The sequence below is a fragment of the Lynx canadensis genome, chromosome F2 (genome assembly GCF_007474595.2).
Source record: "Lynx canadensis isolate LIC74 chromosome F2, mLynCan4.pri.v2, whole genome shotgun sequence".
Classification (NCBI taxonomy): Eukaryota; Metazoa; Chordata; class Mammalia; order Carnivora; family Felidae; genus Lynx; species Lynx canadensis.
Window position 1 is genome coordinate 37,432,327 of NC_044320.2, and position 14,880 is coordinate 37,447,206.

Sequence of the window (14,880 nt, forward strand, 5' to 3'; positions counted from 1 at the left end):
TCATCTACATTCACACTCATCCTCATTCTCTCCTGTCTCAAAATAGGAGGAGGCTTTTGTGCTAAGTCACATGTGGCCGCAAATTTTCTCAGCAACTCTCAGTAAGAGGTAAAACCTAGGTCCTTATTCTTTGGACCTGGCCTAAACCTGTGACTTGCTCTGCCTACCAGTGTGGCAGGAGATTGTGCATGAGCTCTGAGCTTAGGCTCAACAGGCTTTGCAGCTTCTGCTCTTGCTTTCCTGTCTGGGCGAGGCTCCCGGGGCGGTCACGTGGAAGAGATCCAAGAGTACCCTGGCCAATAGCCTGCCAACTACCACACATGTAGGTGAGGCCACCTTGGACCAGCGGGCCCCAGGTGGCCTACCAGCTGATGGCAGCCTCACAAGTGAGCCCTGCAGACACCGGCAGAGGACCCTCCTGAGTGCATCTAGATTTCTGACCGACAGACTCATGAGTTAATAAGGTTTTTTAAGCTACTAAGCCTTGGGGTGCTTTGTTAAGCAGCAATAGATATGATATAAACCTTCTCCCATCTGGAGGATTCTTTCCTCTTCTTCCCTTCTAAGCTTTTATGCCACTAATCATTTTTCCTCTTCTGCATATAAATCTCTTCTATTTATTTCTTCTCATATATAACATGTTTAAGTTTCTTCCATTTAAAACCCACGTTTTACCCTGCAGCTTTCTCTAGCTAACACCCAATCAAGATTAAAAAAAGACTTTTTTTATGCTGATTCTTTCCATTTCCTCACCTTCTGTTCATTTTCAACCCACTTCATTTGGCTTCAATCCTTATTTTGACATGAAAATGCTTTCCTTGAGTCATCAATGACCTCTCAATTGCCAAATACAACGGTCTCTTCAGTTCTTGTCTCATTCAATTTCCACCATAAGGCATCTGATAATTCTGTACCTCCAGATATTCTCCTTTCTTAGTTTTTAGAACACTGTATGTCCTAGTTTTCCTGTTATGTCTTAGTTTTCCTCTTCTTCTTATTCTTTTTCAATGGATCCCATTCCTCAGCCTAACCCCCCCAATTCTACTATTATTCCTTATGGCAGCCCACCTCCAAGATCACTCCACTGATCCTTGTCTGCTGTTACTTGTGCCTTTGTGTAGCTCTCTCCTACGCTAAATAGGGCTAGTCTGTGTAACCACTAGGATATCACAGAAATGACAATGAATGACTTCTGAGCTTAGGTCATGAAAGACACTATGGCTTCTATCTTGTTCTATCTTGGATAACCTGATCTGGGGGAAGCCAGCGGCTATGTCATGAGAATACTCAACCAACTCTATGGAGAGATCCTTGTAGCAAAAAGCCAAGTCTTCTTGTCAAGAGCCATGAGAGTGAGCCATTTTGGAAATGGATCCTCCAGCCCAGTCAAGCCTTTAGATGACTATAGTTTCAGCTGATGTCTTGACTACAGCCTTCTCAGAGACTCTTAGCTACAACTACCACTCCCAAAATTCTTGGCTAATGGAATGGAGGTAAAAAAATATTTGTTATTTTATCTACTCAAGTTTTGGGATAATTTATTAAACAGCAAAATGCAACTAATATAGATTTTGGTATCTCCAAGTGGAGTGCTATTATAACAAAAGCCTAAAAATGCAAGGGGCTTTGGAGCAGGCAAATGGGCAGAAACTGGAAGGACTTGAGAAGAGTGTTGATGAATATCTGAGATACTTCAAAGATATTTTTAATAGTTACTTCAAGGCCATAGAGAGGCTGTCAGTGAGGACGTGAGGAAAATGTTGGTGGATGACGGAGGAAAGGGAATCTTTGTTATGTAGTGGCAGAGACAGTTTAGCAACGCTACAACCTGCAGTGACAGGAAAAGTAGAAATGTGCCCACTCAGGGTGTGTGGGTGGCTCAGTCAGTTAAGCATTTTACTCTTGACTTTGGTTCAGGTCAGGATCTCATGGTTTGTGACACTGAACCCTGTATCAGGCTCTGCACTGGAGCCTGCTTGGCATTCTTTCTCAAAAAAAAAAAAAAAAAAGAAAGAAAAGAAATGTGCCTAATCAACTATGTGACCTAGCTAAGGAGTTTTCTGGGCAGTGTTGAAGTACCTTCTGGCTTCTATCTGTTGCTTATATTAAAGTCTGAGAGAGGTGACAGAAGCGTAAGGAAGAACTGTTAGATGAACAGGAGCCATGACTGGCGAGTTTTGAACATTTCTAGCCTTCTAAAAGGCAAATTATGCTAAATTCAAGAAATGGTTTCTAGGCAAAGATAAAATCCAGGACATGACCAGGAAAGCTGGCTTTAGGGATGAAGCTAAGGATGTGGCTATAAAATCCTTTGTTAGGATCTCAGGAAAAAACCTAAACTGGTGTTTCAGCAAACTATTCAAACAACAGGGCTTCTAAGACACTTAGGGGTGATGTCCCTCAGCGGTGTCACCAAATTCCAAAGCAGAGAAGGAATTATCTTGAAGAGATACATGATTTTGTCTACTGTAGCAAACCTCAGCAAGATTAATAAGAGACCCACAAAGTTGTTTACTGAATTGTATTGGAAGAAACAAGGCCAATTTAGACTGAAAGAGATGAAGACAGTGCAAAACAGTAAAGAGGCCTGTGATTCTTCACAATTCTGATAGAAAGCAGGCTGAGAAAACTTTGAAGTGCAAGCAAAGGTTACTTTTCATGGAAAGGGATGGATGACTCAGAGCTTTAGCCAAGAGTCCAAAGCCATGAGCCATGGACAATCATTCCTGAGCAGGAGTATGAACGATTACTAATTGAGAAACTTCTGAGTTACTGGTTGGATATTAGAATTTCTATGCACCAGGAACTTTGATGGGACTCCCTTTTTCTTCTTTTATGAATGGAGTGTCTATAGTAGTCAGCCTGTGCCCGTACCAATGTTGTACATTGTTCTACAGCAAGAGGTAACTAACAAAGTCCTCTTCTGTTAGCACTGTCTCCTTGGGCATGCTTATCTATTCCCACTGCTACCTAGGCACTGGTGATAGACCCAATTTTTACCTCCAGGCCAGAATATTCTCCTGAGATCCTGACCCTTATATTCAATTTGCCTACTCTACATGGTCACTTGGATGTCTTGTTAGAATGGGGAAGGGGAAAGGGAAGGGAAGGAAAGGAACCTTTGGTTATAGAGAACTGAGTTTGTAATTTACTAGTCACTCTATAATATTTCATGGGATAGTCACAAAAATCTCTTGATTTTGCAGAAGAGGAAGCTGAGGCTCCAGGGAATTAAGAAACTTTTCCAGTCTGATATAGCTAACAAACCTTAGGAGTGAAATCCAGGCATTTATAGCTTCAAATCTGTGTTTCTTCTAATAGATCATCCTTTCTGCCCTTCCAGGGAATCCAAAACTCAATGTGTCCAAAATGGATTTTAGAATCACTGTGTCGTGCTCTCATACCCTATTCCATCCTCTGTACCCTCAGTTCCTGTCTTCTTTCTACTCAGTTCCCTGTCTTGGCCCAACAGCAATACTACCAACTTGTCCCCTAAGTCTGAAGCCTCAGAGTCAAACTTGGCCCTTCCCTTTCATGACCAATAACCAAATCCTGGTGACTGTAACTCCCAAATAGCTTCCAAACAGATCACTTCCCGTGTAAACCTTCTCCTAGCACTTTAAAGATTTTGTTCCACTGTCTTCTAGCCTCTGGGATATCTAAAGAGAAGTTCATTGTTACTGTTTCCCCTACAGTTTTCCTCCAGCTAATCTTCAAGATTTTCTCTTTATCTTTGGTTTTTAATAGTTTATTTATGAGGTGCATGAGTGTGAGTTTCTTTGAAATGTCTGGAGTTTTCTGAGCTTCTTTGGTCTGCAAATTTCTATCTTTCAGAAAACTTAGGACATTTTTAGATATTATTTTTTTCTTTTTCTTTCTGTGGTCCTGGGCTCTCACTTTCCTTGCATCCTTGGATTGCAATTCCTCATTTGTTAGACCTTTTGAAATTGTCCCACAGGTCCCTGCAGTTCGACTCATTTTGTTTGAAATGTTCTCTCTCTCTCTCTTTCAGGCTGGATCATTTCTACTGATCTATCTTCAAGTTTACTGACGTTTTTCTTCTGTCATGTTGTATTATATTTCTATCACTGAATGACAAATTGCCACAAATGTAGCGGCTTAGAAGAACATACATTTACCATCACTCTGTCTGTGGGTCAGGATTCCAAGCAGAGAAGGATTCGCTTCCAAGTGCACTCAGGTTGTTGGCAGAATCTACTCCCCTGTGGCTACTGGATGAGGGCTCTGACTTACTAACAACTGGGACTGGCAACCACCTGCAGGTCGTGGAGGCTTTCCGCAGCTCCCTGCCCCATGGCCTCCTCAAAGGCAGGGACGACATGACAGTTTGCTTCCTTCAAGGCCAGCAGGAGCATATGTGTGTCTCTCTCTCTCCCCACAAAAGGGTCCAGTCCCTATTTTAGGGCTTTTATCTGATTAAATCATGTCCACACAAAGCTCTCTTTTGATTAATTAAAAATCAACTAACTTGGGACCTTACTTAATCTGTAAAATTACTTCACCTTTGCTATAGTTGCTTTAAAGTCTATGTCTGGTAATTCTAACCTCTAGGTCACCGTAGTGTTGGCATCTGTTAACTATTTTTCTCTTGATATTGAACTACATTTTCTTTCTTTTTTTGAGATTCCTGAGATCTGCCAAATAATTTTGGTTTATATTTTGGATACTGTAAATGTTCTGTGGTGGAGACTCTGGATTTTCTTATAATTGCTCCACAGTTTAAAGGTTTTTGATTTTAAAAGTAATCAATCTGAAAACTCTCACACCTGGGCAAGTGGCAGCTCAGATTAGTCCAGTTCTTTAAGCCCTGGGTACAGGCTGCTTTCAGTCTTCCCCATGCACATGTGGTTCAGCAGTCAGCTGACAGATGAGCCAAATTATCTTCCCACTTTCTGGCATTCCCCTTTCCAAAGGTTTCCTCCTCACTCCCTAGCAGCCTTGGTGGCCTGAGCTCTTTCCCCTGGTACCTTGGGCCAGAGAGATGATGGGCTACCCCTGTAATTAACCAACTGCAGTTGCCTTCAAGGCAAAGCCACAAAAAATAGGGAATTCACTCTGCAGATCACTTGCTCACGTTTTGAATACCCTCCAAAATCTGCCTGCCTTTGTTCAGTTTCCAGAGGTAGGAGTATTCGTGTTTTGCTCAGAATTTACAGCTATTATTCACAGAAGGATGAGTTTGGTAAACATTCACACCAAGCTATGACTTATCCTCTGTCTTAGCTCAGTGCCTATCACTTCTGTCACTGCCGGGCTCTGCAGCAAAGTCCACAGTACTGTCAGTTCGCATTCTCAATCTCCTCCAGGCTATCTTTCCAACCACACCACAGGGATCTTTCCAAGATGCAACTGTGATCCTGTGATCCTTCTAGTTAAAGCCCTCAAGTAGGCAAAAGTTGCCCATCACATACAGGTGTATCTCCTCAAAATGGATTGCCAGGCTCTTCGGAACATAATTTCTCCAAACGGGGGTGTACTGAAGCTGGTTCTACTCGTTTGTGAAAAAGAATTTCTGAACATTCAGGAATTTTGTGAGCTGGTCATTACATCACTGATAGCTTAAGATCGACTGTGCTGGGAATATTCACAACCTTCAAATTAGTCAGCCCTACATATTGGGGCTTCCCCATCAGCACCAAAGAGCCCATTTACCAACACACATCTCTTCAGTGGGGCACACAATTTCCACGCCTGAGTTATTCTGAACAAAAGCCGAATTCCCTGGAACATGATGTGCTAGTTATATATACATACCTATCTCCCTGGTTCTGCCTCGTTTGTTTCCACACTATTGTTCACCGGGCCAACGTCTACTCAACCTTCAAACCCAGCCTCTGCGGAAAGCCAACTCTGACCTCTTCCAATAGGTACTTTCTCCTGCCTTTGTGTCACCACTGCCGTAAGACAGCATCAAAGCTGGTTAACGTAGCTAACCAGCCCTCATGGGGCCCTCTCGCAGTCTCACACATATACTCTACCCCGCAGTCAAATCAGCCCGGTTGTCCTTCCGCGCCATGTTGTGTCATGCTGCTGCGGCTTTCACACATGCTGATTCCTTTATCTGGAACACCACCACCGCCCTCACTTCACTGCCTAACTAACTCTAACTTCAACACGAAAATTCAATACAAATATGCCTTCCGCCAGGAAGCCTTGGCAGATTCTCATCCTCACATGAGATCTGTAAACATTTTCTTTTGAGTTCCCTTGAAGACACTGTCCATATCCAGAAGCAATGGACTGTATTTTCTGAATCCCTCACTTTACTTCCTTATGGCTATTGTTTTAATTCATTTACCCATCATTTCTTCCTGTCTTGGACTAGCTCAAAATATCCTGATAGATACTGATTGTGGCTATAGAAATTTGCTTGCTTTTCCGACTCCCTCATTAGAGAGTAAGTTCTTTACAAAAAGGAACATATTTAATTACACACAATAGGTCACAACAAATTAACATTTATTGATTAAAAATGAATGGGAGGGAAGGAGACTAAATCAGCAGCTAGAAAGAAATAATGGCAGAAAGGAGGGCTTGTGAGTGACCTAGTGGATGCCAGATAATTTGGATATTTAATAGATAATGGAGAGGCTATAAAGATTTTTGGACAGCAAATTATAATAATTAAAGCATTATTTAGCAATGCTTGAGATGTAGTCTGCAAGACAGATTGAAGTGGGACCAAGCTATAATTAAGAGAACATTTAAGAGAAACTTGGAATCATTCATTCGAGAATAAAGATAATTGTTATTGATAAATCACTGCACTTGCCGCTCTTCTGTTAGTATTTGAAATTCCTTTTAGTTTATGTATAAATTTTTGCAGGGTTTCTACTTCTCTCTGCTTTAATAATCTATATCCCTCACTGTATTTTATTATCGTTTTTTTTTTTAATGTTCATTTATTTATTTTGAGAGAAAGAGAGCATGGGTGAGTTGGAGGAGGGGCAGAGAGCGAGAGAGGAGAGAGAGTTCCAAGCAGGCTCCATGCTGTCACCTTAGGGCCTGATGCGAGGCTCAATCTCACAAACTGCAAGATGGTGGTGACCTGAGCCGAAATCAAGGGCTGGATGCTTAAGTGAGTCACCTAGGCGCCCCTATATCCCTCATTTAAAAAAGTTGAGACCTATATAAAAAATGTAATAAATCGGAAAATATCACCTTAATCTACCACTCAGATGCAACCACTGGCAACATTTTGACATATTTCCTTCCAGTATTTTCTGTGCATTTGTTCTTATATTGCTAAGATCATACTACATATATAGAAATTTATGTTCTGTTTATTGACTGAAAGGATATGATAGCACTTCCTCTTTCTTTGTTAAAAGTTGAAGGCCCCATAATTGTTTATTATACAACTATATTAGCTTTTACTTAACTATTGCCTTAAAAGTAAATATTTTGGTTTTTAATTTTTTTGATACTGTAAATAAAATTGTGATAAACATTTGTGTGTGTGTGTGTGTGTGTGTGTGTGTGTGTGTGTGTGTTTAAGCCTTCATTTTAATCTGGATTATTTCTTGAGAGTAGATTACTAGTAGGGGATTTACTCCGTCGAAGGTTATGACCATTTTAATAGCTTGTCTGCTTCTTATCAAATTGCTTTCTAGAAAGGAAGTATTAATTTCATTTGCACCTTCTGGACAAACTTCAACATGCATGCCATGTGCCATACAATAGCTAAAGCAAACAGCTGAAAAACTTATCACTTTAAACAGTTTTGCTAACAGAATATTTCCTTGTCTCCCTAAGTGTGCTTTTCATTTTTTAAAACTGAGTGTGACAACAAGGAACATACTCTTTCTTTATATGTGTATGCGTATGCATTATAGAAATGGACATGGAAAGAATGGTAAGTGACTAAGAATTACAGTCTAGTTAATGAAATTGACAAGTGGCTGGACTTTCCATAAGATAGGTGGATACTCAAAACCTATAACTTTCCCTTTAGACAGGAGAAAAATGGTAAGATCTCACTCTAAAATATTTTTATATACAAACAGTGAACTGGAGAACTTTCTCTCTATACAGGCCCCGAAGAAGTCAAATAAACACATTTTACTATTACGTAGGGAGTACAGGTTGATTATATGTGTTAGATTTAAACAATTACCTGTAATTTCTCAATTTCAGAAACATTTTGCCAAGTTTTCAAGTGATAGAAATCGTATTTAGGTCAGAGTGAAACAACTGAATATCAAAGCCTTTAGCGTGTGGAGTTTTGTCAACTGAGAGATATTAAAGCAGGGCTGGCAAACCATGGCTTGTGGGCCAAATGTGGTGCACTGCCTATTTTTGTACAGCTTGTGAGCTAAAAATGGTTTTTACATTTTTAAATGGTCAGAAAAAAAATAGAAGAATACAATTTCGTGATGTGTGAAAATTATTGAAATTTAAATTTCATAGTCTATAAATGAAGGTTTATTGGAACACAGCCACAGTCTTTCATCATGGCTGCTTTTGTGCAGAGCGGAACAGCTGTTAGAGAGACAGGAAGGCCCTGAAAGCTGAAAATATGTACTACCAGGTCCTACACAGAGAAAGTTTGCCAATCTCTGCCTTGGAGTAATGCAGGGTTTCTATTTTCTTCACTAAATCTGCCTGCTTTAATGAGTTTGTCCCAGATGCTCTGCTGCTCTTCAAAAGTCAATTCTGAACCTTGTTATAGTTTGCATTTTAAAATATCTGCTATTTTTCACGAGCTTATGAAACTTTCTATCGTGTCCATTTTGGAGCAATAGCCCATTTTCACTTAGAGAGATGGCTTGATTACTAAATTAAGTCCCTGGTAGTTGGAATTCTGCAATTCTAAAAAATGCCTCATCTATAAATTATGCATGTTTTGAGGGTAAAAGCAAATGCAATTCCTTACACACAAGGTAGAGGTACATCTATTTCAAGTTTAATTAGCCAACAGTGCTCTCTATTAACCAGGAAAGGAAGTTAACTTGAACAGTCTATACACAAATCCTACTGGTTGACAGGTGTCCCTATATTCAGTTTGGCTACATTACACAAAGCTTCTCTTGACTCTAAGCTGCCCATGTTCTGGGGAAAGGGTCCATAAACTCACACCTACAGTCCTTAGATTCAACTTCATATAATGGGAAGCACTTTTTTGAAGACCGATCTCATGCTGGTTATTGTTCTCATCCAACTTGACCTGAAGTCTACTGAATTGGGATATTTAAGAGCCCTTTGTGGTGGCATATAGGATTGTGCAGCTGAATATGCTCAACTATTCCCTAGGAATTAGTTTTGTTCTTCCTGTGTTTGTTTAGGCAAGCAACTGTTGTGGGATATCCAGCATTTTAAGTGATTCTGCCTCAGAGCATGTGTTAGAAACTATAAGGAGAGTTTACAACTTTTCAGTTTTAAAGTCAGCTTTGGATTTCTGGAATTGGTTGTGTCCATGTTTCTTCCCATCCTGTTGGGACTTACTGTTGTTAGCAACCTCCTGTGTGGTTCTAAGATATGCTGACCTCTTTGAAACCTTTCCAGGTGTCATTGCCACTTTCTTGATCTCTGCAATATAAGCTACATTGTTTAGTGGAGTTAAGTTCTATGAACTTTGGAAATCCTCCCTGAGACTATGAATTGACTAACACCCAAGGTAGCATAAACATGTAGACACAAATGTTCCTAAAACCAAGCCTGCTGGGCAATGCAGGATATGACGTGGAGTCTGGAAAAAGGAACAGTTTGCTCACTTGCAAGTCTATGACTACCTCCAGGTGCAGTTTGAAGCTAAATGGCTAGTTTCGCTGATCCTCAGATGTAACCTCTCATTAGAACACAACAGAATTTGCAATTGTGGATATAAGGAATTCCACGAAGACCCTCTGGGCCCATTAAGACTTCTGGCTTCAGAGGGTCCTAAAACACACTTCCTGCAACCTACGGAGCTTTGTAAGGAGACATTGTTGTTGTTGTTTTTTAACAAAGTTGATCTAAGTTTTAGCCTGAAGATTATAATGACTGTAGCTCAGTAAAATTTGTATTCAGAGGATGCAGTTACATATTAAAAAGGAAAAAAAAGTTTTAATAGATATTTGTCTTATTTCCAGTTTGTCATAAAAAGGTTCTTATTGTTTTTTGGTAATACCCTTAAGACTTTGCAAGGGATTTACTTGGACTAAGAATCCCATATTAGTCTAGCTGTAAATGTGGAGTATTAGACTAGTGATTTCTCAGCCTATCTCTTGAAACCTCACAGCTTGGCTATGCTAGCAGACAAATCATGCAGCCCAAACCGAGGGCTGGACAATGTTGTAGAAATAACACTATATGGCGAATCAAAAGATATGGGATTCAGTCCCAACCAGACGACAGCTTAACATTTCTCTGTCGCCTTATCTATAACATACGCATAACAAATAATACAAACCACACATGGATATTGTGAAAACAAAACTAGTAACAAATATGAAAAGACCTTGGAAACATGCAAAAGGATATAAATAGGAAGGTGTAGGGCTGGCAGACACCGCATGTCTCTTAACATGAAGACTCCTGTTCGTCCACACCCCTGAGCCAGCTGCTCTTATGATCACCCTTCTTATCCTGGCTCCAGTATCCCGGAATCTTGAGGGTCACCAAGGACCATGGTGGTCTGTGCACCTTACAACGGACTGGGAGGGGAAGTAAGCTTCCTCCACTTTGCTTTCTGTGGGCTGAGGCCCGAGCCTGTGTGGGCGTAGGTGCGGTGGCCACAGGTGCAGGGCAGGGCTGTGCCTTCCCAGAGGTTTCTCCTGTCCCTACCAGCTCACTGATGAAAATGCAACTACTGTGGAAACTTTTAAAATACCTAAAAGGCTATACAACAAGTTTTAACATGGGTTGTCTCAGAGTCGTTGGGATTATGGCTGTTTTTGGTTTTGTCCACATATCTGTATGTTCTCCCCTTTGCAATTAGTTAATAAAAAAAAACCAAAAAAGATATTTTTAAACAAACAAACAAACTGGCCTTTAGGTTACGAAGGGCAAACAAGTAAACAATAACTCTAACCTGGAAGTTTCTTGAGAGAAACATGAAAAAACAAGGGTATGCTATTCACTTTAAAAACAGGAGTACAACATTCACCTCATCTGGGAAATTTTTGTTAAGAATTTCTATTAAAAAAGGATTTATGTGGTTTTTAAATTAAATAAATATTCTTAAATAAGACTGTAATTTAGCTATCTTTCCAAAATTTGTACTAGTAGTGTGACAATAATGAAAGAGCAATAAGAAATCAGAATCTAGCTATTGGGAGGAAAAAAAAAAAGAAAGAAAAAAGAAAGAAAAAAGAAAGAAAGAAAAAAAAAAGCAAGAGGAACCCTGAGGGCATAACATATTGTGAAGCTGGTCTATAGACCAGATGGGAAAACTTGTTCTCTAATCTAATGACTTTCTTTTAATCACAAGCAGTAGTTTCCTTATTACCCAGAGTTTTAGAAATACATTATTCTTGAGATGACTTCCTAGGATTTCTTTTACTCATTTAAGACCACATCTTTGTATTTAATTCATCCTCATATTATCCCTGCAGGGCATATCCCTCTAATTATTCCCATCTAAACTGACAGGAAAACGGAATTATACTACTTGGAAAACAGACATCCTTTGGTATGTCTTTTCTCAGTGCCCCCGTGGTCACAGGTTGTAAGCTGTCCTTGGAGGGCAAGGACTGTGACTTCCCTGTCTTTGAATTCCCAGGGCCCAGTACAAGCCTGGCAGAGAATGTACACAGTAAAAATAGGAATAAATGCATAAATAACGATAGGCAACATGTAATGCTTATAGTATCTTAAGTACTATTCTAGTGCCTTTATGCACAGCAACTCATTTAGTCCTCCCAACCCTATAAAACAGGTACTATCATCGTTCCCATCTTCTGTATGAAAAAACTGAGGCACAGAAAGTAAAGCAAGGTGACGCAGAGCCAGGATCAAAGCCTGTGAACTCTGGCTCCAGAGTCCAACCTCATCATCACCACACCATGCTGCACCACCCCCCCACCTGTGCTGAACAGGAGAATGTCCCCTTCCAAGAGAAACATGGTTGCGCCGTGCTCCCATCTCTAAACCTTTCTGGGTTTGTGTCAGATGCGGCTACACCGTGTGGTTCCTTGGGAGACTTTGAAAGAGAAATAACTGGACACAGTCACACACATGCAGAATAAATGAATCCCCAGCCTTAACAATTGCTGTGCTTGCAAGGCTGTTTCTCAGATACCTGTGGGGATTTGTGAGAGCGCCAGCTGTACTGGTGACTACGGAGACTCGCCAGCAGAATATTTTCATCAGTATCCACCTGGCCAAACCGCAGTGTCTCCTGTGTGTCATTACAGATCACAAAATGGCTGAAGACCAACTCCTCTACCTCAGGGCATTTGTTCTGAAAGAAAAAGAATACGAAAGCCAACGTGCATCAGATTAATTGCAAGATGTTTGGCAGCTGTCTGCCCGGTGGCGATTGTTACAACACAGAAACACTAAAAGATCTGTTGTCATTAGCTCTGGTATACAAAGTATTCTATACTTCCAGGATAAGCACAAAAAATACCTTAAAGAGATCTTAAATGTTCCAAGAATATGTTTTGATTTATACTCCTGCAAAATAAATCATACACACAGAAGAGTAAAAGAACAATGAGATCCCTCAAACTTTTAACATTTTAAAACGAATTAACATGCTACAAAGAATGCTGTACTGAGTAGTGCACGTTTTTGAGCAGAGTACTGGAGGCTAGAATTACCATGTTCCTGGCCTTCTAAACTCGACAATCAAGACCAATTACCAAAGCCACAGTTTGTACCCTACAGAAAGCAAGGATCATTTAGGTAATACATCCCCAGATCCCTTAAGGGGGAGGGTGGATGTGTGTGTGCAAATCTGCTCAGGGAGAGATGTAAATAAAACCATAACTTTCCTTCCATTGTTAAAAGGCTGAACACACAAAACAGATCAACTCCAGAGTCCGTGTAAGCCAAGCTGCAGTTTTCAAGAGCAATCACGTTAGTTGAAAAACAGTTGTTGGTGTCTGTTTCAGCTAATAGTCATCAATCAGCTCACGTCTTCCATTAATCTGCTGAGGCTCAACAAATTAGTAATATGTTCCTGTGTTGACACCTTCCCTCTCAACTTAATGGTGTCTCCACTGGTTGCTGTTATATCAAAAGACGGGCAGAGTGATGGAGCATTTCTGTGCTTACTCTTTTATCACTCTGGTTAGGTTATGGCTTAAAAAACAATAAACATACTTTTGGCAAATGAAAAGAATAGTTGGATAGATGCTCAAGTTGAGAATGCAAGAAAAAAATCTTAATTAGCCCATCAATTTGTGGACAGTGGGAGGTAATGGTCATAGATGCTTCCCCAGTTGGCTCCTATTTCCTGGTTGTGGAGTTAAAAGTCACGATGTCACACTTGGTCATTTGCCATTTTCCCAAGGGGAGAGAGAGTCAAAGGGGACACATTACTCATGAACGTAGTGATTTAAGTGATTATGAGACCTAGAGCCAAGGAGTCTAAGGATGAAAGTAACTGGAATCCGGCCTTGATCAAGACGCAACCTAGAACCTCTTCAAGAACAGGTATGTTCAGAGGTAGAATCCACTCCTGGTCAACAAGGCCCCCTAAGTGGGTGGGCAGTGCCTTCTGGCTGCAGTTGATGGAGAGGTCCTAACACCTCACTCTTCCAAATACCCCTGAGGACTTCTCACTCTGTCATCCATCTATTCTCACCAATCTCCCTGCTCTCAAGGTGAAGGACCTTGCTTGACAGTCACATGAATCACAATAAAGAGTCTCGGGTTAAGAGAGACCAAAGCAATTATAACCCACAATTATCTGTTGTCTACCATACTCTCTGCTGTGGCTTTTAATCATAAGCTATGATTTCAAAGCTTGGCTACCAGTGGTGTTTAAAAGTCCTGCCTGGGGCGCCTGGGTGGCTCAGTCGGTTGAGCGTCCGACTTCGGCTCAGGTCATGATCTCACGGTCAGTGAGTTCGAGCCCCGCGTCGGGCTCTGCGCTGACAGCTCAGAGCCTGGAGCCTGCTTCAGATTCTGTGTCTCCCTCTCTCTCTTACCCTCCCCCATTCATGCTCTGTCTCTGTCTCAAAAATAAATAAACATTAAAAAAAAATTAAAAAAAAAAAAAAAGTCCTGCCTGATCTGGCCCCTTCCACATCTTGAGCCACTCTCTACTTGCTTGCTACACTCCAGGCCTGCGAGCGCTTTCCAGCTCCTCCAACACTACGTTGGCCCCCTTTCAAGTTGTTCAACCTGTCAAACTCCTTCCTGCCTCAGTGCCTTTCCCTTGCTTGGATCTCTTTTCCTTTGCGCTTGACTAACTTCTTTCGACTCAGCTTTCAGGTTCCTGTTTTCAGGTTACTTCTGAGTAGTCTTCTGGGACACCCCCAGACCAGGTCATGTCCATCTATTTTATGATCACATAATACTCTACTGTTTCACTTTCCCTACTGGGACTAAGCAATGATTTGTTTGACTTCGGGTTCACTCTTGCTTCCATCATTAGAATCTATGCTGCATAAGGGCAGGAATCAGGTCTGTGTTATTTACAGTTTTATCTCTAGTACTCAGCATAATGCCTGACACATAAGTACTCGATAAACACTTATGAAACAAACACATGAGTAAATTTAATTTTTAAAATTATAAATGAATACATGTTCACAGTAGAAAAATCAGAAAATACAAAAGTACAGATTTTTTTTAAGCCTCTAATTTTACACTCAAACAACTGCTGTTAATATTTTGGTGGATTTTCTTCTAGCAATTTTTCCTCTTTGGAGTGTCATGCCTATTTCTATTCTAGTCAATACTATCTAATCCTATTTATATGCCTTA

At 40.6% G+C, this 14,880-nt stretch overlaps 1 protein-coding gene across 2 annotated transcripts in view; it reads right to left on the bottom strand.

The window, feature by feature from the left end:
* Window positions 1–14,880, bottom strand: part of VPS13B (vacuolar protein sorting 13 homolog B) — an 820,834-nt gene that overhangs the window by 73,462 nt on the left and 732,492 nt on the right. For both annotated transcript variants that reach the window (XM_030304021.2, XM_032591891.1), the window contains one exon: window positions 12,242–12,403. In XM_030304021.2, coding sequence (XP_030159881.1) covers window positions 12,242–12,403 — 162 coding nt within the window. The remainder of the gene's footprint in view (window positions 1–12,241; window positions 12,404–14,880) is intronic.